At 54.9% G+C, this 23,284-nt stretch overlaps 1 protein-coding gene across 1 annotated transcript in view; it reads right to left on the reverse strand.

Moving 5' to 3' along the window:
* Positions 1-17,011, reverse strand: part of Col18a1 (collagen type XVIII alpha 1 chain) — a 127,208-nt gene extending 110,197 nt beyond the window's left edge. Inside the window, exons 1-2 of the mRNA XM_045148932.1 lie at positions 16,978-17,011; positions 16,794-16,882 (exon numbers count right to left, since the gene is read on the reverse strand). Coding sequence (XP_045004867.1) covers positions 16,794-16,882; positions 16,978-16,988 — 100 coding nt within the window. The 5' untranslated portion in view covers positions 16,989-17,011. The remainder of the gene's footprint in view (positions 1-16,793; positions 16,883-16,977) is intronic.
* Between the last annotated feature and the right edge of the window lie 6,273 nt (positions 17,012-23,284).

A 23,284-nucleotide genomic window follows, 5' to 3' on the forward strand; every position in this document is an offset into this window, starting at 1 on the left:
TTTATTGATTTGAGAGTGACAGACAGAGAAAGAAAGAGGCAGAGAGAGAGGGCGGGGGGGGGGGGGAGAGAATGGGCGCACCAGGGCCTCTAGCCGCTGCAAATGAATTGCAGACGCGTGCGCCCCCTTGTGCATCTGGCTAACGTGGGTCCTGGGGAATCAAGCCTCGAACCGGGGTCCTTAGGCTTCACAGGCAAGCTGCTAAGCCATCTCTCTAGCCCCTTACGTGAATTAAAAAACAAAACCAAACAAACAAAAAACCTGAGGATGGAGCTGGGCCTGGCAGTACCCACCTGTCATATCAATTCTCCACAGGCTGAGGCAGGAGGATCACTAGCTCAAGGCCAGATTGGGCATCACAGACTTTGTCAACAAAAAAGAAAACAAGTAAATGCTTTAAGAATGCATGAAAGTTTCAGGATGCAGCCTCAGATGGGGTCTAGACAGGGTGCCCACCGAGGCTCTGAAGGTCCTTCCACACCAACCAAGAGTTGCTGGCCTTTATCTGAAACGCTGGCAAATCTGCCCAGGAATGTGCCTGGTGGGAAATAATGTCCTGTCCAGTTTGCAGTGCAGTTTCCACCCCAAGGAAATAACAGGTGAGAGTGACCAAGAGCTGAGCATCCAGTAGCTCCGAGGAAAATGCCTGCTACGAACCCTCACAGCTGGCCATCCCCCCCAGGAACGGGACAGGCCCCCAGAGGACCCGGGCCTCAGAGAGAGGCTCAGAGTGTGGTTTTCCTGAGTGCTCCAACTGGGTGAGATTAGGCATGCCCATCACTAACCACAGTATCGGGCCTTCACTGGCCAGCCCAGAACCTTTCTGACCTGCCTCTGAGAGAATGAACAACGAGGGCCCCAGCTTCCTATCCACCCATCGCCGAAGACAGAATGAAGCAGCTCTGCTGCCACCACTGTCCAGGCCAAGACCCAGATAGCCCACAGCCCCAGCTGCCCAGTGGAGGGCATTACTTCTCCATACCCTTGGCTCTGTAAGCAATCTAGGTGGCCTTGGTTGCTCAGGGTGACATAAGCCCCTCAAAGGGATCCACATTGCTCACCTGAGAAGCCTCACTTGCCAGAGCTGCAGGCCAAAAGGAACACTTAGAGGGTGCCGCGGACTGACTCTCGGGGAGATCAGGACCGAGGGAGAACAAGGGCGAAGGCTCAGGGAGAACTCGGGATTCGGCGAGGAAATGACAGACAGACACACTCAAGTTGAATATGCTGCTGCAATTTACTGAAGGTTTCATGAAGATTTTATACAGATTGAACAGAGAAACTTAGCAAGCCAACAAGTGATCTCAGAAATCATTAATCTAAACAATCTTGAGTATTGTTCTATTGTAAGCATACATGTAATGTTGATCAGGCAGGAACTGTACCCATTTTTTAAGAAGGGCGTCTTGTATCATTGACCACAACATTATACAAACAGAAACTAGGTGTAAGGTGAATAACAGGTTACTTATTTCTTATACCCCAAGGACTGTATAAACACCAAGGCTTACGCTTCCTTGTTAAGCGTTCCCGTAAATGGAAGAGAATGCCATAGCCTCCTTTTTACTTCATAATTCACCCATCTATTACCGAATTCATCATATCCTCCCTCATAGGGGAGTGGAACTAAGTAGATTCCAGCTCTAGGAGTCCACCATCTGCCCTTGATCAAGTACTGAACATATCCCCCAGGAAGTTTCCTGGTGGGAATGCCTAAGTTTTGTAACTCCTTTTCTGCAGAACTGTCATGTTTCTTATGAACACTACCGATCAATATTTCTACTTTCATATTCTCAGGCTCAGTATCATTCTCAAACATCATAAGCTGTTTTTACTTTACACCATCTAAAAACTGTTCTAGAGTTAATTTTTTATTCCTAGTAGAGTTATACATTCTCTCCATTGCCCTAATCATAGGAGGGGCACATTCAATGCTTAGATTGTTTCTTGTATTCTGATTGCGTGCATGATTACTAATAAGTGTTGAATTAGCTGTTCTTAGACAAACAGCTAGAAGAAAGCAGGAAAGAAACAGCATCGGCGCCAGCAATTAGGTCGTCGTGACTTCATGGGCAGCAGGAACCTTTACAGTAACTGACTGCCAAGGGGTCACCGGGAGCATCCCTCCGAGGAGTGCTGGCCCTCTGTCCTCAGCTCTCTTCCAGTGCAGAAGCATTTCTGCTTGCTACACAGGCGAGGTCGCCGTGGACGTAGCAAGAGGGGACGCCACTGCTGACTGGAGACAGCCTCAGAGGCACACTGGGGACCCCTGAGCCCTGGGAGCAGAGTCAAGGGCTGAAGGTGCCAGGAGGTGGAGCAGTGATGTGAGGGTCAGAGGTAAGCCATCGCCAAAGCTCAGGGGGAGCAGCCTCTGTGGTCACAGGAGTCAGGCCAGGATGACCAGGCTAATGCTGGAGCAGCGTTCACTGGGGAATTAATGTGGAGCGCCAGTGCCTAATGACTTGAGTGTTCTCATGTGACCAGGCCCTGCTGCAGAGCGAAGGGGCCTTCCCTGGGAAGGAAACTTTCCTGATAGGGAAGAAGGCCTGGGCCGGGAGGAGTGTGCGTGAGTATGCCTTCTGCATCTCGGCCCCTCAGCAATGCCACCGGCCAGCTCTGCTCGTCAATGGGGCACACAGCTGCACCAAGTGGTGATACACAAACCACCGTGCTTAGAGATAGGAAATTCTGTTCTGAGCATTTTGCTCAGTAGAACATCTTTTCAGATAGTAAAATTACATCAAGCCGACGTTGGTGACGCACGCCGACAAAACCCTGGCACTTGGGAGGCTGAGGCAGAAGGATCACCGTGAGTTCAAGGACAGCCTGTGGGGCTACAGAGTGAGTTCCAGGACAGCCTAGGCTAGAGTTAGACCCTATCTCGGAAAAAAATAATTCCCGTCAACTACGTGCACATTCTTCTTGGGAAGGTCCCTAGGCTGGGTCTCTGGGTGCCACAGGAGGCTTCCCTGTGTGGGGGGAGGGGGAGTAACGAGGCAATGAGGATTTGGAGTCTTAAAGCTCACAACTCTTTGCAAATGACAGAACCCAGGAGGGTCAATGCAGCTATGTGATTTTATTGGTACTTGGTCCCGGAGGCCATGTCCACAGCTGATAAAGACCAAGATACCAGGCCGCCAGAGGCCGCTGGCACATGACAAGTCTGACAACCGCAAACACCACTGGGACATCTACTTGACTTCTTCCACAAAAGACAGTGACACTGAGACAGTTTCCAGGCAAGCTATACAGGTCGTCTCCCCTGGGGCACGCAGGTTTCTCACCCACTTATTTACTATGTACTTGGAGTCTTTATGTGACCAGTGATACACACACTCACGTAGACCTCATACCCTCCATGGTTACTGGCACGTGTAGCCACCCGTGGGCAAGTACTCCCCTGGGTACCTCTGCATCAGCATTAGGACTGATTCGCCATGCGGAAGACCAGCCATAGATGCCTGGGGAAGGCCCAGGGAAGAGGGAGGGAGGCATGTGGAAGTGTCTTGGCAGGTAGAACTTGGAGAGCTTCAGGGGCAAGACACTGCCACATGGTGGGCAACCAGAGGGCCACTGCCTGCCATTGGCTCTCTTCCCGACAACAGCTGCCCTCTTGAGGTGGCAGCCCATGATGCTTTTCAGCTGGGTGCCTCTCTGAGGTAGCCGGCTCTCCCAAGCTAAGGTGACCACTTCAAGTGACATTGAGGAGTCGGGCCAAGCCTTGTCCCAGCTGGCTTTGTGTGGAATCGCAGGCTCTGTTCCCCACGAGGCATGTGTGTAAAGGTCCACTGACGGGCAAGAGAAAGCGGAGGGGCACAGACAATGTCCAGCAAAGAGCAGGGCCTGGGCAGCAGCACAGGCCTCACGGCCACACAGCAACAGCCGAATCAGGTGGGGGTGCTAACAGAACTAGCACTCGGGGAGACCTCCAAGGAGGAGGCGACACCAGGAGCCCAAATGAAAAGGGAACCCCCCGAGGGAGCCTTTTGTGACCTCAGACTGCAACTTATCAAAAACCAGAAGAGAAAAGGATAAAGTGAGCCGGGCGTGGTGGCACATGCCTCTAATCCCAGCACTCGGGAGGCAGAGGCAGGAGGATCACTGTGAGTTCAAGGCCAGCCTGAGACTACATAGTGAATTCCAGGTCAGCCTAGGCTAGAGTGAGACCCTACCTTGAAAAAACAGAAGGAAAAAAAAAAAGCTGGGGAGAATAAAGTGGCCCAGAGCCCTAGGGGCACAAGCCAGTGACATTCCCACTAGGCGTTGGTGAATGAGGACGCAGGCACGGGGGGACCGAGAAGAGCAGAGTCCAGGACGAGAGCAAATGACTCCATGAAGGACACTGAGCAGAGCAAGCGTGAGCCACAGGCTCGCTGTCTCAGTAGGACCCTGGACAAAGCGATTCCCCAAAGTGCGCGCTGTCTGCGTAAAGACTGGCCAGCGGGAGAAAGAAAAGGAGAGAAAACCTTAAAAGGCCCTTTGCTTTAGAAAGTGGTCAAAGGTCACACCGGATACTTCCAAACATCTGAAAACTCACAGATAAAGCTCCTGAAAGGGTTCTATCTCCTCCTAATCGCAGGAGGAATGCCGGCCTGCCCAGACAAGAGAATGCAAAAGACGGAAATGGAGTCTTCCAGGCAGGAGCTGGGGATAAATGGGCCACTCTGTGGGGAGGGGTGGGCTGTGGTATTACATACAGTTCAGCCATCAACTGTGGCTAAACTGTAGACATTTGAAAACAAGATCAACTTGAACTTAGCACCTGCTGAGTGGGGCTGACCAAAGGGATGCAGGATGCTAAGAGGCCAGGAGGGAGAGACAGAGAGACAGAGAGAGAGAGAGGGGCAGGGACGTGGGACTCTGGACGGCGGGGTCAGGAGTGTTAGAGCTCAGAATCACTGGCCTTGACCCAGCATCTGATTGCTGAGTTGGAGCAGAGAAGTGAAATGCCATTGGGTCCCACTACCCTCAGGGCACAGCCTGAAGCCCAGTGCCCTTCTCACAAAGCTCCCTGGACACAACAGTGTCCCCAATCCACAGAGGTTCAGCAAAAGCGTGCATGGGACCCAGTGTCTTCTGTTGGCCCTCAAGGAGTGAGCGGCACAGGCTGATTCGGGAGTTGAGGCGGACATGGGGCGTCACTGCGGATCCTGAGCAGTGATGGAGGAGGGCTCCGCTTCCACGGCAGGCAGAGGATGGGGACAGAAAGCAGCCACGCCACCCCAACAGGTCCGGGGCCCAGCCGCACGGCTCCCCTTGTCAGGGTGCCACCCCAAGCAAGCCCTCTGCTCCCTCCCTGCTCTTGGGTACCAGGGTGGGGCCAGGAGCCAGGGTTGCCTCTGAGGCTTTCACGGGAGCTGTGAAACACGCGGGCCCAACCCCAGCCACAAAAGCACTGCCCGGCGTGTGCAGCATGGTCTTATACAAACAAAAGGCGTGACTCGAAATTCTCCAAAAGCCTGCCTCTCACGTGTGTCCAGCGGCCGTTTCCATGAGGACTTGGGTCTGGCTCACACACATCCTCACAACTCTGGTCCCCACGGTGTCTCTGAATAACTTCAGGCTTATCACCCCCACTCTGGATTAACTAAAGGTGCATAAATCAGGCCAGATAGCTAAGGTCCAGACAGCCAGGGAGTGGCTGGCAGTCCTTGGGCCCCAGGCAAGGATGCTAGAGAACGGAGGGCTAGCTGGGCACAAAGCCCACCACCTTTACTTTATGAAAACCCTCGTAGACACGTGACGTGGGCTCTGCCTTCGTCACACCCTTCAGGGCTGGCACCATGGATTCTCCTGAGCCGCTGGGTAGGAATGGGGCTAGCTGCGGTCCTACAGGTCTCATTCCCCAACGCGGAGCCCAGCGAGTCTGCCCTGTGATGAGCCCCATCTCTGTGCGAGTTCTAAGCCCCTGAAGAGCTGCCTACCATATTACCACAACAAGGCTGACGCTGTGGACATCCCTCCGCCACCAGTTTCTGGCAGCGTAACAGCAACTTCCTGAAGGGGGACCCACTCATGACAGCCGAGCCCCATTGTCCCCTCTTAGGCCAACTGCTCCTGATCCCCCGACTCTGGCTGCTGCCGCCCAGGGTGTGTTGAGGGTACTTGACAACCGGAGTTGCACTGAAGGCCAGGGAATGTCCTCACGATGGGGGCTCATCTTTAACTTGTCGACGGAGAGCCCTCAGCCTCACATGGCCCTTGTCCTGCACACAGGGACAGCATGCTGACCAGTCCACCTCAGAGACACTCCCTAGCATCTTGTTAGGGTGGGGATCAGGCCTCCCGCCACCCACAGGCGCCTGACCCCTCCCAGCTGCTACTGCCTCCCACTGCAGCGAGCCAAGGGGCTGCCACATCTGTTCCCAAGTACTGCGGGAGCAAACTCCCACAGCCAGCTGCACAAAACACAAGTTTATTCTCTTACAGTTCTGGAGGTCAGAAGTAGAAGGTCGAGTCAGCAGGACTGACTCCTCCAGGATGTAGGGCAAGACCATTCTGGCCTTTCCAAAAATAAAAATGCGTAGTAGCTGGGCGTGGCGGCGCACACCTTCAATCCCAGCACTCGGGAGGTTAGAATGAGACACTACCTTGAAAACAAACAAACAAACAAAGAAAAACCGCACAGACACTTGATTTTGGACTGCTGGCCTTCAGAGTTGTAGTTGGGTCAAATTCTATCTTTTTTTTTTTTTTTTTTTTTGGTTTTTCAAGGTAGGGTCTCACTCTAGCCCAGGCTGACCTGGAATTTGTATTCTCAGGGTGGCCTTGAACTCACGGCGATCCTCCTACGTCTGCCTCCCGAGTGCTGGGATTCAAGGAGCGAGCCACCACGCCCGGCTTCAAGTTCTATCTTCTTATGTCAGAATGCTGTGGTAATTTGTTAAGGTATCTCAAGCAAAAGAATAAATGTATTTATATGTCAGAAAAATGGAAAAAGACCTGTAGAAGTGCCTGCACCGGGTGACAGCCTCCTCCGTGTGCAAGGGCAGCAGCACAGCACCCTGCCAACTGTGCTCGGTCCTCACCCGGCCACCCTCTGCCCGTCCTCTCACCTCCGTCCTCATGTCCCCAGCCCGTGTGCCCACCCTCACCGCCGGCTCTCCTGCCCTGGCTCCTCACTAAGCGCTTCGTGATCACGTCGGCCACCCCACGGTTCCACTCGACTATCTCCTTAGGGAAGTCCTCAACCTACGGACCTCTGACCTTGAAAGGTCCACTTGACAGCGCTGCAGAGGAGGATGCGGGACATCTCTGAGGGCGACTCCCTACCCAGTCTAGTGCCCAGGACATGGGACATGAAACGTTAAGTGAGGGCCTCCTGTAACTTCATAGCCTGACCGTCTGGTTTTGCGCCCTCGCGGCTAGCCACACCTGAGGCCCTCCGGCTGTGTGCACTCGGGGACACAGGCTATCCACAGGGTGGCATTCACAGGAGGGTCTGAGCCTCGCGTGCTGAAAGTGTCAACTAACCCCACACACAACGACAGGAAAGGGGCAGGAGGACAGGCGGTCTTCTTTTGGGGTGACATGCTTGGCATTCTGCCGGGCCATTTCCCTTGTGGAGAAAGGCTCATTTCAACCAGAAGGAGGCTGGAGACCCAGGGCAAGATGTGCCTCCCCTTCCCCTGGCACTACCCAGAAGACAGGCACGTGACACAAGGCCCCAGAACAAATCAGAGATGTCACCAACACCGCCTGCCAGCAGCAGGTGCACTGTGACCCCGCCAGCAAGACGTGGGCCCGCTGCACGGCAGGAGAAGCAAAGGTGGTGCGACAAAATGAGGGGACACAGCAAGAAACAGGCCCAGAGCCCCCTTCTCGCCCTCCCCGCCGCCGCCTCCCAAGACAAGGTGTTCAGGGAGAGGCCGTGGCTCTTGAAGATACTCTTTTTTTTCAGGACTGCAAAGAGGCTCTCCCAAAGAGCCAGATGTGGTGGTGCACGCCTTTAATCCCAACACTCAGGAGGCAGAGGTAGGAGGATCGCCTTGAGTTCGAGGCCGATACTGAATTCCAGGTTGGCCTGGGCTACAGTGAGACCCTACCTAGAAAAATCAAAACCAAACCAAAACAAAACAAAATAGGCTCTCCCAGATCAGCAGGCCTCCTCACTGTTCAGGAGAACCTGTCCCAAGCCTTTCCTCCTCATCCAGGACCCTTGGCCCCATTCTGGAAATATCCTAGAAACACTCTCACAGACCCTCAGGCCCTGGGCACAGAGGATTTTACAAAGCAGGAAGGAGGCCAGCCAAAAGCCAAGGCCACTGGTGGCAGGCAGCCCTCTCAATAGGAGGGGCTGAGGCAGCCATGGGCAGTGGAGCGGCCTTGGCCCTCCAGGGCCCACAGCAAAGGCTGGCAGGGGTACCTGAGGCTTGTTGCACCGACAGGAATGGGTCCGTGGTGGCTTCCCACTTTCTGGTTGGAAGGCAGAGGTGGCTGACATTACAAAGAAAGCTAAAGATTTTCTGTGTCTTCAGACAGGGCCTACGTCCAAGACTTGACCCCTGGGTAAGAAAGCTCACCCAGGAAGAGATACTGGCTGCCGAGAGTCTTCCAATGGGCCTGTGGAAGCTCAGATTGCCTTTCATGATGCCCGAAAGATTTCAGCAAGCAGAAGACACACGTGGGACGTAGATGTCAGAGCAGCCCCGGGTGGTGGGAGTGGCCATGGTTTATAACTTAGCTCATCATCGTGAAAGCAGCCCAACCCCGTGGACCTATCTCCTACTCCTGGTGACACCGGTCCTTTCAGAGCACTGTCTGGAGACTGGAACTGAGTCCCCTGAGCGTGCGGATCCTCCACTGCCAGCCCAGGGCTGTCAGGACTCAGGAAGAATCTGGGCTAGCCTGGGCTCCCTTCAAGATGAGGTGTGGATCCTACAGTACCCCACCTCAAGGGAACTTTCATCGTACCTATTGAGGAGGGTCAGGAACCTGCCCAAGGTCACACAGCCCTGGGTCAAGGCAGATTCAAACCCTGAACCTGGGCCTCAACCACCACACTATTCGACCCATGAAGGAAGAGTGGACAGCCAGACAGACTGCCGGGCCAACTGTGACGCTCCAGCATCGGGAGACTCCACAACTGTTGTCAGCCACGATCTCTAGTCCCACAGGGAGGGCAGACTCTAGCAGACAGCAGCCTCACACACACTGCAGCAGGTCTCCCGCAGTCCTCACACGCCACAGCATCCTGCAAAGGAGAAACAGACTCCACAAGGATGCTCCAGACACGGAGTCCTGCCCGGAGCTGCGCCTGTCATCCCAGGCTCCTGAGCGAGGGGGTCAGTTAGCGGCCGTAAGAAGAGAGAAAAAACACTACGCATTACAGGCTGACCACAAACCAGGAAAACACACAGGCATGACATGCACGCGGAGCTGCGACCATTAACAGACACAAAGCAGTGAGCAAAACAACGCACTGGGAACAGCGGGTGTGGTAACACACACCTTTAATCCCAGAGGTAGGAGGAGCACCGCGAGTTCGAGGCCACCCTGAGAGTACATAGGGAATTTCAGGTCAGCCTTGAGCTAGAGTGAGACCCTACCTCAAAAAAAACAAAACAAAACAAACAAACAAACAAAAAAACAAAAAGAAAGAAATATCCTGAGAGAGAAGGAAGCCAGGTACAAGCAAGACCATCAGACGGACATGTAAAATGGTCAATTAATTCCTTACTAATAAATTGTCACCCTCACCACCACTTTGAAAAGGTACTGTCCTGAGATCAGATCAGCAAGATTTCTGTAGCAACAGGACCGGAATGAACACCGCCCATGTGCAGGAGCCTCTCCCTCCCGAGGGCCCAACCACAGCCCCCACATCCCAGCCCCGACTCTAGCTGGAAGCACCCAAGATAAGACCCGTGAGAACACGGAGCTGGATGGAACCCAGGCCTCGGGCCCTGCGCCTCCTCAGAGATAAGGGGAGGTCCTGCTGCCCATCACCAGTCACCCACCCAGGCTCCCAGACCGCGGGCGTCGGGCTACGCACGCCGCTGCCTGCCGCCGTCTGCCTCGCGTGAACGGGGCCGCGACCGCCCCTCAACACGAGGTGCTCGGAAACGCGCAACGAAGAAGTCAGGGGCTGAGTGGAAGAGGGGTACGTAGCAGACGGAGCTCACCCCAAGGAGCCTGCCAGGTGACCAGTGGGATCTCCCTGCCCATCACCTCCCGAGCTTGGACGAGCCAGGGGTGAAAATGAACGAGGTGTCTCTGACTCCCTGCTGATACTGCCTCTCCCTCTGCTGGCCTCCTTAGCCTAGGTTGGAAGTCAAGTGCTGCCCCCACAGAGACACCTGCCCCCCCACTGCCCGGGACAAGGGGCTTCAGGGGAAGACCTCTTCCTCCCTCAGTCCAACTCTGCGTGGGGCCAGCTAGATGGGGTGGGACTGTGCTGGCTGGTCTAACAAGGGCCCTGAGCCACTCACTGCACCCTCCACGCCGCGCCATGCCCCACCCAAACTTCCCCTCACAGAGCCAAGCCGCTAAGTACAGGGGACCCCTGCCGGGTGAAGCTCCCCGAGTTACACGGACAGGGAAGAAAGGTCTGCGTTGGTCCTGGAGGCCGCGGACTGTCTAGGTTCAGATCTGCAGAATGCGTGCCCTGTGGCTCTCCAAGCAGCTAAATCCAGAGCCGTCCAGAGTCCCCGCACAGGGGAGGCTAAGCGAAGGTGACAGCTACACATTCGGCTCGGCTTGGCAAAGGCACTTTCTCCAGCTCTGTTTTCCTATCAGCTCAGTCACCTCCCTGCTCCTAGGACTGTGCAGGCAGGGTTTTTGCAGACAGGGACCTGCTGTGGAAACCTTACACTGTCTTGAGTAGGTTTTTCTTTTCTTCTGTATTAAAGTATTAACTATATAAGCATATTGGTCATATGCCTTTAGGATTATAATCTCATGTTCCCTCTCCCCCACCCCCATTCCTCTAAGGGCCCTCCCCAATGGGGTGATCAGTAATCACCGTGGGGTCACTAATGCACCAGTCAGTCCCTGGCCAGGGGTGGAGGGGTGGACAATACCTCAGGATACTTCTTTCTACGTTTCCACCCTTTGGCTCTTAACAATCTTCCCTGGCCTCTTCCACGGCGTTCCCTGAGCATGCCAGTGTTGAGTGCACTGCAGCCTCTGATTTTCTGCTTTGATGAGTCCTGAGTCTCTTCGGTGTCTGCCGCCACCTCCCAGGAGGAGGGTGTCAGGCCGGCAGTGAGCGGGCGCTCAGGTTTAATCCGCCAGCTTCTCTCCGATGTCCGCTGGGACCTGGCAGATGTACGAGATGACTGATCTCGTGATAAGTAGCTGGCTTTCTTTTCATGTCAGGTGGATTTTGGGTCTCCCCAGTATTCACTGCCATCTGGGCCCTGTTTGGCCAACTGGGTACCCAAGGGCTTGGGAATTCCTACTGGTGGTGATGGCAATGGAGGTGTGGAGGCAGAGTGGGAAGGGAGGTCAGCACCTATTATTTCTTTTCTTTTATTTTGGTGTTTTGAGGTAGGGTCTCACTATAGCCCAGGCTGACCTGCAATTCACTCTTTATCTCAGGGTAACCTCGAACTCACAGCGATTCGCCTTCCTCTGCTGGGGTTAAAGGTGTGTGCCACCACACCCAGCTCCTAATATCTCTGAGCTCAGCTTTGAAATAGGACAGGCTGCCACTAATTACAAATCTCCACACAACAGTGAGTGCTTCTGACCAAAACTGAGTAAGTGAATGAATGAATGATGTGACGTCTGAAGAGCTTAAATGCAGGCGTCACCTCCACAGCTCATCACCACGCCCTCTTGACATGCAGCTCCAGGCCGTCTTCTTCCTGCTGTCTGTGAGCGCTTATTCTAACGCCCTTTCTGAGGGACGCGTGGTGAGTGCCCATGCCAGCTGGACCCAACACTCCTGCAGAGCCTCCTGGTCCTCTGGAAAGCAGGGGTAGTGAAGATCTGCAGAGGCCCTGATGCAGGGAGCCCCTGCCCCGCCCTGCCTCATCACAAGGCCCCCTCCATGCAGACTAAGTGCCCACGGGGGATCAGCCTGGGAGTGACCCTGTCTGCCAGCATGGAATTCCAGGAAGATGTACAGGCTTGTGAACAGGATCTCTCCATGCTGGGCTCCGACTGTGGCAGCCAGAATGGCTGTGCTCGGGCTTGCCTGCGAGAAGGAGCGGAGAAGAGCCATACTCCCAAGGCGTGGAGCAGACATGATGGGCCTGCAGCCGAAAGCTGACCTGACTCAGCGCCTGAGTGATCAAAAGTCCTCTCAGCCAGCCATCCTGCACCGGGCCCGACCCTCCACCCGACAGGCACCCTCAGCACCTGGTTCCCCCGTTGCCCACAAGCAGCGCAAACGGTGTTAAGAAGCAACACGAGGGCTGGAGAGATGGCTTAGCGGTTAGGCGATTGCCTGTGAAGCATAAGGACCCCGGTTCGAGGCTTCATTCCCCAGGACCCACGTAAGCCAGGTGCACAAGGGAGCACATGCATCTGGAGTTCGTTTGCAGTGGCCAGAGGCCCTGGGATGTGCATTCTCTCTGTCTGTCACTCTCAAATAAATACATAACAAAAAAAAAAATTAAAAAAAAAAAAAAGCAACACGAGCAGGCTGGAGAGATGGCTTAGCAGTTAAGGCGTTTGCCTGTGAAGCCAAAGGACCCAGATTTGATTCCCCAGGACCCATGTAAGCCAGATGCACATGGTGGGGCATGTGTCTGGAGTTCGTTTGCAGTGGCTATAGGCCCTGGTGTGCCCATTCTCTCTCTCTCTCTCTCTCTCCCCACTTGCAAATAAATAAATTTAGAAGAAGAAGAAGAAGCAACGTGGACCAGTGTGTTCATCCCCCAGGAGACCTACAGCGTGAAGGGAAGATACACCCTCACGGACAACGGGGAGATTCACTGTGTGAGGTGAAGTTGACAGCAGTATGGGGGCTCCACAAAGGACCCCCTGCTGCCTACAGTACCCTGGAGGAGCTCTTCCTGCTCTTGGTGAAGGACAGGGTGCTTGGAGGACAGGTGACAGCCACCATGGCAGAGCGCGGCTGGTCACAGGACCCGGCCTGCCCCAGTCCTCAGGAGCCGCAGAAGGAGCGCGCCTCTGTGAGCCCTGCGGGCCGGGTCTGCCGCGAGGCCTTGAAGGCAGGGCTCAGCGGCCCCATCGTTACAGGAAGGAGCCTGGAGTCCAAACCGCCAGGGCTGGAGCTGGATGCAGAGAAGCAGGTGACTCGCAAGGAAAGGGAGCTGTGCAGCCTATGGGGTGCATGGCAAATGTCCCCCAGCTTTCCATTATCTCACGGGGTCAAACTTAGAAATCCTGTCACACCAAACATGTATGCCCATTTTTCCAATAACACACACACACACACACACACACCAGTCTGGGGAATTTCACACTAGTCCCTGTGTGGTCCACCTGACAAGCAGGAACCACAGCAGCTCGGCCAGGCGCATCCTCCATAGAAGGGACTTTGCTGTGGTCTGTTTCTTTGGCAGGTAAATACACAGAGCCTCTGAGGGGGGTCCTGAGTCTGTGCACTGTGCCCTAGAAACTGTTCTTGGGGTAGTGGTATTCCTCACATCATGAGACCAACAGGCAGATAACCCACAGGACTCCTTGACTCTTCCAGTAGTCCAGATGGAGTCAGTGCCCAGCACTTTGGGCGAAGAGTGTGTGTGTGTGTGTGTGTGTGTGTGTGTATGTGCGTGCAGCTGTGCAGGCAAGCATGTCTCCATGTACTTACATGTTTGAGTGTGGGTGTGCTTCCCTTTGTGAGTGTTGTATGTATTCACATGTATGTGTGTCTATATGTGTGCATATGTATGATATGCATGTGTATGGCTTTGGGAATGTGTGTCTATGTGTGTACACATGTGTGTGCTCATGTATGTAGGCACATGTGATCACTTGGGGGTGGACACCAATATAAGTGAATTTATATGTGTGTATATGTGTGGTTTGCATTTGCATGAGCATATGACTTTGGGAGCGTGTATCAGTGTGCACTCATGTGCATGTACATTGATGCGTGTGCATTGCAGATGTGCGCACATGTACCCTGCGTGATCACACACATACACACATATATGCACCAACGTGTGCGGTATATTTCATAGCAGGACAAAGTCTGTGAGGCTCTGGCCTGACTGACCCCTGCACCCTCCTGCGCTCTCGGGAGGTCAGTTTACTCCTTCTAGGTTTCTCTGCAAGAGGGCTTTCCCTTTCCCAGCCCCCCTTCCCTTGAAGGAAAACAGGAGTACCCTGAAAAACAAGTTCTGCTGAAATTTAAAACTATCTTCCAAGTCTTTGCATGAGGATCAGGAAGACTCCCCAGTGGGCAAGTGCGGGAACAGAAGTGCTTTCCCACCAGCTGAGGGTCGTACATTAGCAGGCGCTCCACCCCTGCAGGTCTGCTGAGGGAATGGTGCTCAGGGGTCCCTCTCCGTACTGACCACCAGACAGTAGGGAGTAACAGTGGTGCCAGGGGCAGAGCAGCCACCTGGCAGCAGCATTTCAGGGAGTCTGGTGGGGAGGTCAAGCACAGGAGGGTGGGGCATGAAGGCTCTTGGGCATCCTGCAGATGCCCCCCCCCACACACACACAGGTCCTGCTTTCTCACAAGTCACTCCTAGGGGTCTACGGCCACTGCGGCACCTATGAGTCCGTGAAAGGAGAAACTGCAGGTAGTGGTGACTGTAGGCAGGTGGTGGCCTGGTAAGGCCACCAAGTCCCAGTTCCAACACCAAGAGCAGGGAGCCGTAGTGCTTCAGACTTCGGATTACAGGGGAACAATAATCAACGAGCTGCATCAGAACCCAGGACCACTCCTGAGAAAAAGCAGAGTTTTGGAGAGCCGCATAAGGACAAAGGCATTGGGAAAAGCAGCAGGGCCTCACCTGATGAGGGGCGACATCTACAAGACCTGGGCAACGATGCCATTGTCATCAGGGCCCAGGGGACCTGCCCAGCAGGGGATGGAGCCTGAGCTGCGCTGGGGGAGGGGACAGCAGGAGCGCACAAGCCCCTGCAGAGCGGCTTCCGGCTTAACCTCTAGGACGTAGAAGAGCCACATTCCTTATTCCCCAGATAGCTCAGGAGGGGCCTTCCTGCCCCGGAGGACTCAAGGCTGGCTCTAAACCCTAGCAGCAAACAGCAAGGGGTCAGGGACTCATGGAAGACACCTCGTTCTGAGCTGTTACTTTCTCCTGAAGTCTGTGATAACCAAAACCTTACCCTCACATCTCAAGGTTTTATCTCCTGGAAGATTACAGCCATCACATCTGTCTGTCCCAACTCAAAGGCTAAAATTCACCACTTCCCTTGATAACAAGGCTAAGGCTAAGGAGCTGGGCCCTCGGGCATCTTTCTTTCTTTCTTTCTTTCTTTTTTTTTTTTTTTTTTATCAGTGGTCACAAATTCCTGTGCGTGCAGCCGGGTCCTGGGACCTGTCAGAACTGGTCCCTCAGTGCAGAGGGAACAGCTCTCTGCAGCCACCATTAATAAATAAATGGTCCCAAGTGACGTGTGCTCAGTAAGAACGCGCCTGGTTTGCCACTCGCCTCTGGCCAGTTACAGGGCTTTAACTCCCGCAGTTAACACAAATAAGTGAGAAATTATCTGCTACTCAACCAACAGGTGTTTTTATCACTCGGTAAAGGGCCGGTGATGCTGGGTAGCCTGGTGCCTAAGCCGCTGAAACAATGCCCCGAGCCACTCACTGCTACAGCGAGTTCCTCCTCCCGTCATCGTCCACCCCTCCGGACCTCCTTAAGAGGCCCGAGGCTCCTCGAGCCTTACCACAGACGACACCTCCTCCCCACGGGAGAGGGGGGCATCTGGTCCTCCAGCATGGGCAGGCGCCTCGGGATAAAGCACGTTACTTTTCACCGCGGGAGTCTGGAATCACGCACTCCCCACTCGGCTCCCGTTTCCCTGCCTTCGTGGGGCGGGTGGGGCTGGAAGGGCACCCAGCTTCTGGCGGCTAGCAGCTCCAGCCCAAAGCTGATGGCAAAGAAAGCTCCGCGGGCGAGCGCAGGGCGGCGAAACGGCCGGCTTAGGGGACACGGAGGCCGGCCAGGCGCTCAGCAGCATCAAAGGGGACCGCGCGCAACCCGACACCGCAGCGGGCGCGGGGACAGAGGCCTGGTGGCTGGAACGGCGCACAAAGGCTGGAGGGGCCAACGGGCCGGGGCCTTGGGGAACCCGTGCAGTTTGGCCTCAACAGGTTGGAAACTCAAAGATGACGCCGTACACTTCACGCTCTCGTTCAGCAGTGACAAACCCCGCCCACGGTCACTCCCGAGGGATCCAAGGTACGATCCAGAGACCAGAGAGAGGGCGACACGGGCGCTGGGAGCCGCTCTTAAACCGATGCCCATCCATCCTTCCCCCTCTGGGGCCACCGGCCCGCGGAGCGCACCAACTTCGCTCGCAGAGCCGCTAAAGTTTGGTGATCCTGCGAGGAGGGACCCTGGACATGGACAGCTCGCACTGCCCGGGGTCCGGGGACATGCGGAGGTGGCGCGCGCTCTCCACGCGGCAACCGCAGAATGAATGGCTGGCGAGGGCGGCGCAGTTGGGGGACCCGTGGCCAAGTCTTGTCCCTCCCCTGCAGGTTCCTGCCGCGTGGACCACCTGTGCGCATCTGCAGGGCCCCCCGGGGCCTCCGCGGGCGAAGCAGAGCGCGCTGGAGGGACCTGATCACCGTCTCCCGGGACGGACCCAGAGCCCCGCACAAAGGGCGAAGGGTGGTGAGGGGGGGCTCCGATGGGCACGGGCGCGCGAAATCCGTCCCCCCACGGGGGGCTTACCTGACTGCGTGGAGGCCGTGCGTAACCCGAGCAGCAGAAGCAGAGCGGCGAGCACGTCCAGGAGGCGCCGCCGCCGCCGCCGGGACCACCTGCGAGGGACAGCCCCAGGTTAGCGCTGCACGCGCGAGTCCCCACCGGCCCTGCGCACCCCCTCGCCCTGCGCCCGCCAGCCTGCCGCCCGAACCTGGGCGCCATCTCCGCGGGCCTCGGCCGGTCTGCGCCGCCGATGCTGCGCCCTGCGCCGCGGTGAGCCGCCTGCGCCGCTGCGCTCCCGGGGCCGCCGCGCCGGGCAGAGGCGGGCCGAGGCGGGGCGCCGGGAGGAGCGGGGCGGGGCGGGGACAGATCTATAGGCGGAGCGATGGGCGCAGAGCCGGGCCTGGGGGAGCGCGCGGTGTGCGTCCCCACAGATCCGGAATCTGGGGACCCTGTGAGGCGGATGGGGTAGGCACCGGCTGCCTGCGTCCCTGGCTTCTGAGCCGCGGTGTCTCCACTTCCTTATCTCCATGACGCGTGGCCTTTCCCCCGCCCCCGCACGGACGGGGCTCAAATCCTGCAAGGTGCGTCCATTTGGAAGGTGTTCACTGCGTCCCTCTTAGGAACTCTCCGTCAGGTATTGAGGTAGGTAGCCGGAAAGCAGGCTATCTGAACAAAGATGGTTACCTACGTAGGGCACTGGCTGGAGAAGGAAACTGGTGCCCTCCCTGCCTCCACCCACACCCCGTCGTGAGGGTTCACACTGCCTGGCCACATTGCCTGGCTCTGGGCCACGGCTCACCCTCCCTGTCACCGCGGCTGCCCCACGGCCAGCGCCTCCTGCAGCAGCTCTCTACAGATGGGTCCTAAGCCCTGAAGCCCATCATACCCCAGGAAGACCCCTTCAGGGAACTGTCACCCGAGGACAGGAGGAACCTGCCTCCGGGCTCAGGGAGGGCCCGTGGAAAGGCCTCATGGGACTCTGCCTGCAGCCTTCTCGCCTTCTGAAGACCCACCCAAGATCCTATTTCTCTTTAACATGGAGAGAGAGGCAGACACAGAAAGACACTGTGTACTCCAAGGCCTTCTTCAGCCACTGCAAACGAACTCCAGACGCAGGCAGGCGCTACCTTACGCATCTGGCTTGTGTAGGTACTGGAGAATCAAACCTGGATCCTCAGGCTTCTCAGACAAGCTCCTTAACCGCTAAGCCATCTCTCTAGCCCCCAAGATGCTGTTTCTATTCCTCCTGGCCAGTGCTCCTGAACCCTACCTGACTCAGTCCAGGGCTCTTTCCTCAAGCTACTGGGCAGCATGGTCCTCCTGGCCTGACCTCTTACAAAGCCTGAGACCCTCGTGTTTATCACCTCCCAGAGAGGCGACCCTCCTGATCCTAGATAAGGCAGGAGTCCCACCCTTGCCCAGACCCACTGCCCTTTCTGACAAGGCTCATCTACTGGACACAGAGTCGTGTCCACAGGGGCATTCTGGCTCCCCGCATCCTCAACCAACCTCGAGTGTCTTCTCTGAGCCCAGAGACCAGGTTCCTCCACTCTACCCCCAATGTCTCCCCACACCTCTTCTGTGCCTCCCTCCCCCAAGTCTTTCTGGCCCTCCTCAGGCCTGCCTGCTGAGCCTCCTGACCCAACCTGGCTTGGCCCTCCGACTTCCCTCCGCCTGCTGCTCTCCAGCTGCGGCCCGGGCCTGCTTGGGATTCTGATCTGCTCACATCATCCCTGCGTGCCCCAGGCTTCAAAGGCCAGATCCTTCCCCAGACCCAGGGGCCTGCCCAGGCTTGCCCATCCACCTAGCCCTCGTCCTTACCCTGCCTGCCTTCAGACCCGGAGTTCTCCAGTCCAGGTGAAAAGGGCATGGTGAGGAAGAAGGTAATTTAGAGGATTGCTACCTACGTGGGGTTTTGGTGATTTTTTTTTTATTTGTTTTGTTTTTTGAAGTAGGGTCTCACTCTGGTCCAGGCTGACCTGGAATTCACTGTGTAGTTTCAGGGTGGCCTCGAACTCTCAACAATCCTCTTACCTCTGCTTCCCAAATGCTGGGATTAAAGACGTGCACCACCACATCGGCCTCTACCATTCTTTTTTTTTTTTTTTTTTTTTTTTTGAGGTAGGGTCTCACTCTAGCTCAGGCTGACCTGGAATTCACTGTGTAGTCTCAGGGTGGCCTCAAACTCATGGTGATCCTCCTACCTCGGCCTCCCGAGTGCTAGGATTAAAGGCATGCACCACCACACCTACATTTTTTTAAAAGTAGAAATGATGGCTGTTTTACACAAAATTGTTCAACACAGTTTTGCTTCAGAAGCAGATGGAAGGCAGGTCCCTATCTGTGTGGGTCTGTGTCTGTGTGGTGTTTTCATTATCTCACGTGCATGCACGTATGAGTCTGTGAGCATGCCGTGTGTATGCATGTTTCGGTGATTATACACAGTAGCTACATGTGTGCTATTCGGTGCAGGCACGCTCACCTTGTGTAGAATCATTTTCCCGGGTCTTGATGGTCCCTTCTGTCTGTGCGCCAGGCAGCCGGGGCTCCAGGTGTGGAGCCCGAAGTGAGGCACCCGTGTCTTTTCCGCCTGCCCCCCAGGCCTGATTCTTGACTCTTCAGTCACATGACCCGCCTAGTGTGGCCCGGAAAGCAGGCTTCTGCAGGTGTCGGGGTGCTAGCCCTAGGGCCTGTCTGCAGCTCCCAGGAGGGGTCCTGGAACAGGGTGGGGGGCCGTGCTGGTCCTGGCTCGCCAGGGGTCTCAGGGCTGCTACCTCCGTCTTTTCCCTGCTGTGGGCCCCAGGGCAGAGGTGAGCCCATCTCTGGGGAATTTGCAGGGAGAGGGAGAAGCAGGAGACAGCAGGCCTTAGCTGTCTTTTGCAGATACAGTGGAGATTATTCTTCAAAGGGTCTAAAATGATAAAAAGTGCTGTCAACAACAGAAAGTACAAAGATGCAGCTCTCTGCTGTGGAGCACCCCACAGCTCAACGTGAGCTGGTCACGCGTATTTTGCTGTCTTTTTTTCACAGTGCGCCACCATCAAGTCATGGCTCTGCTGCCATAGTTCCCACAGCACACATCTTTTTCCCATTGGAGTGTTTTTCTCTTTTATATGTATGAGTAAGAAGTGGTCACGGTACAAGAAATTAAAAAAAAAAAAAAAAACAGAAAACACAGATCATGGAAAAATAACACCCCAAATCTGAGACACCGCTGTGTTGGACGCCTTTTCTTTTCTTCCACCTAGACTCTGGCCCTGCTTTGGGGAGCAGAGTTCACCCTCCAGCCCTGCATTGGCCTCATCTTCCCATCTCAGGGACTCTTCACACCTGAGGGGCACATAAGGAAGCAGAGGGAGCGAGAGGTGTCCTCGGCCCAGGGCCCCGCTGTCCTGCAACAGAGGGACCAGCTGCAGACACTGCCTTTCTCTCTGTGGCAGGGAGGCGCCCCGGAGCTGCCCATGGGCAACCGTGTGAGTCGGCCTTCTGTTGCTGTGACAAAATAGGTAAGAAAGTCTACTTACAATAAGGAAAAACTTGGGCTGGAGAGATGGCTTAGCAGTTAAGGTGTTTGCCTGTGAAGCCTAAGGACCTAGGTTCGAGTCCCCAGTAGCCACAGAAGCCAGCTGCACAAGGTGGTGCATGTCTGGAGTTCATTTGCAGTGGCTAGAGGCCCTGGCATGCCCACTCTCTCTCTCTCTATCTACCTCTTTCTCTCTCTCTCTCTCACTCAAATAAATAAGTAAATAAAATATTTTAAAAGAAAGAAAGGAAGGGTCTGCTTGCTCAGTGTCCACGGAGGTGCTCGGCCTGCGACATGCTCGGGAGCAGGAGGGAGACTGAAGGCAGGTGTCCCAGCTGAGGTGGGCATCCAATGTGCCTTCTCCCATATGCATGTGGGGAACCTTCAGGGCAGTGCTGACCAATGCCTTCTGTGGCCCCTCTCCTTCCCTGACACCCTACATCTGAGCTACATGTGCACCCCTCTCACTCCAGTTGAGCTGTGGGCCATTTGAAGAGTTAAAATGATGTGAGATTGATGTCCCCTGATAAAAAGCCCAATCATTACCTATAGAGCAGAGGCTCCCTTGACCCACCCCTTCTCGCCATCTCCTTGTGAACCTCTCACGATTGCTCAGGCTTGGAAAAGGCATATGTTACCCTAGAAATACACACTTGTTTTGTTTATGTGAAGTTTGAGAAACAGATGATACACGAGAAAATGCTCAGCGTCCTAAAGCATGCCTTTTTTAAAAATTTTGTTTATTTTTAATTATTTATTTGAGAGCGACAGACAGGGAGAAAGAGGCAGAGAGAGAGAGAGAGAATGGATGCGCCAGGGCCTCCAGCCCCCTTGTGCATCTGGCTAACGTGGGTCCTGGGGAACCGAGCCTCGAACCGGGGTCCTCAGGCTTCACAGGCAAGCACTTAACTGCTAAGCCATCTCTCCAGCCCAAGCATGCCTTTTTTGCATGTACTCGTGTATATGGTACACACATGTGCTCATGTGTGTGGGCATGCATGCAGAGACCTGAGGTTGACATCACACGTCTTCCTCCATCGCTCGCCACCTGGTTGACTGAGTCAGGGTCTCTCACTTGAGCCCAGACTCACTGATCTGGCCTGTCTCGCTCGCTAGCGTACCCTGGGTCTTGTCTCCCAGTGCCGCCACTGCAGGCCTGCTGTCTCATCCAGCGCTTAGGTGGGTGATGGGGACCCGAACTCCAGTCCTCACGCTCACACAGCAAGTGCTTCATCCACTGAGCCATCCTCCAAGCCCCTGAGGCTTCCTTTTAATTTTATTTATATTTATTTATTTATTTATTTATTTTGGTTTTTCGAGGTAGGGTCTCAGGGAGGCCTCGACCTCACAGTGATCCTCCTACCTCTGCCTCCAGAGTGCTGGGATTAAAGGCATGCGCCACCACACCGGCACTATTTATTTATTTGAGAGAGAGAAAGAGGAACAGAAAGAGAAAGAGAGAGAGAAAATGGGCACACTAGGGCCACTGGAGACAACTCCAGACGCATGTGCCACCTTGTGCATCTTGCCTATGTGGGTCCTGGGGAATTGAGCTTGGGTCCTTTGGCTTTGCAGGCAAGCACCTTAACCTCTAAGCCATCTCTCCAGCCCTTGCTTTTTAAACCCACATATGCTCTAGTTCTTTCCAGTTCAGCATAATTTTTTTTTAATGATTGGTAAGACAATAGCATACTAACTTAGTGATTCTGTCATTAATGTAATGAGTCAGAGGAGGCTTGGGACCTTTTGCTTAATATAGTGCCTTGAAAAGAGACGGGAAGGAGAGGAGTGTAACGCGAGCGACGGGAGCCTCGGTGCAAGGACTGAGGCGTGGCTCTGGCACGACGTGCCACGGGGAGAACCAGCAAGTGGAGCCAGCTTGCCAGGAGTTACCACGCTGAGAATGGAAAGGCGCAGCTGTACTTCCGTGATGTGGGACAGACTCAGACAGGCTTACATCCATGGGATCGGACCCATGGGCAAGCAGGGGGAGGGGGGAAGAACACTTGAAGAAATAGTGCTTGAGACACTTTTAATTAATGACAGGCACAAAATCACAAATCAAAGAAAGCTCGGAAACACTCACCAGGAAAAAATGCTCACCAAAACTATAACAAACAAAGTAAAATGAAAACAGAAACGCATGCACGCTACATTCAAACTACACAAAAAAAGGACAACCTCTAGGTTTGGTTTCTATAAGGGAACAGAACCCACAGACAGAGGTACATGTAAACGTACACAGACAGGTGTGTAATAGAATTATAAAGGGGACTCATTAGGTTGGCTTACATAGCAGCAGGCTAGAAAGCACCCCAGCGGCCGTCTGTGTGCTGGAGAATCAGGGAACCCAGTGGCGGCTCGCCGCCAGAAGCCGGGAGCCTCAGAACACAGCGGTCCAAAGGTGCAATTTGAGCCTGGAGGCTTGGGGGTTCCCTGGAGAGTCGAGGGAGAGTCCCCATGAGGGGCTGAAGTCTGATGTCCACCAGCAGCAGGAACACTGGCAGACACACCACTCGGGAGGCTCCGGCAGGAGTTTGCACACACTGGCTGGCATTCCTTCTCCACCTCTGCCTCTGAGCCGCCAGCCTACTGGGCAGAGCTGCCCACGTCTAGGACAGAGCTTTGCTCCGTGCTGTCTCACATGCCAGTCAATTTGGGAAATAGCCTCACAGATGCACATGGAAGGGGGCTTTACTGATTGCCTGAGAGTCTCTCAAATCCAGTCAAATTGACAGTTAGGGTGAACCAGTACAGGCAATTAGAGTGATAAAAATGATATATGTAGGGCTGGAGACATGGCTTGGTGATTAAGGCGCTTGACTGTGAAGCGTAAGGACCCAGGTTCAATGCTCCAGGACCCACATAAGCCAGGTTCACAAGGTGGTACATGAGTCTGGAGTTTGTTTGCAGTGGCTAGAGGCCCTGGTGTGCCCATTCTCTCCCTCTCCCCCAGGCCTCTTAAATAAAATTTTTTAAAAATGATACATGT

Source organism: Jaculus jaculus, chromosome 5, assembly GCF_020740685.1.
Source record: "Jaculus jaculus isolate mJacJac1 chromosome 5, mJacJac1.mat.Y.cur, whole genome shotgun sequence".
Lineage (NCBI taxonomy): Eukaryota > Metazoa > Chordata > Mammalia > Rodentia > Dipodidae > Jaculus > Jaculus jaculus.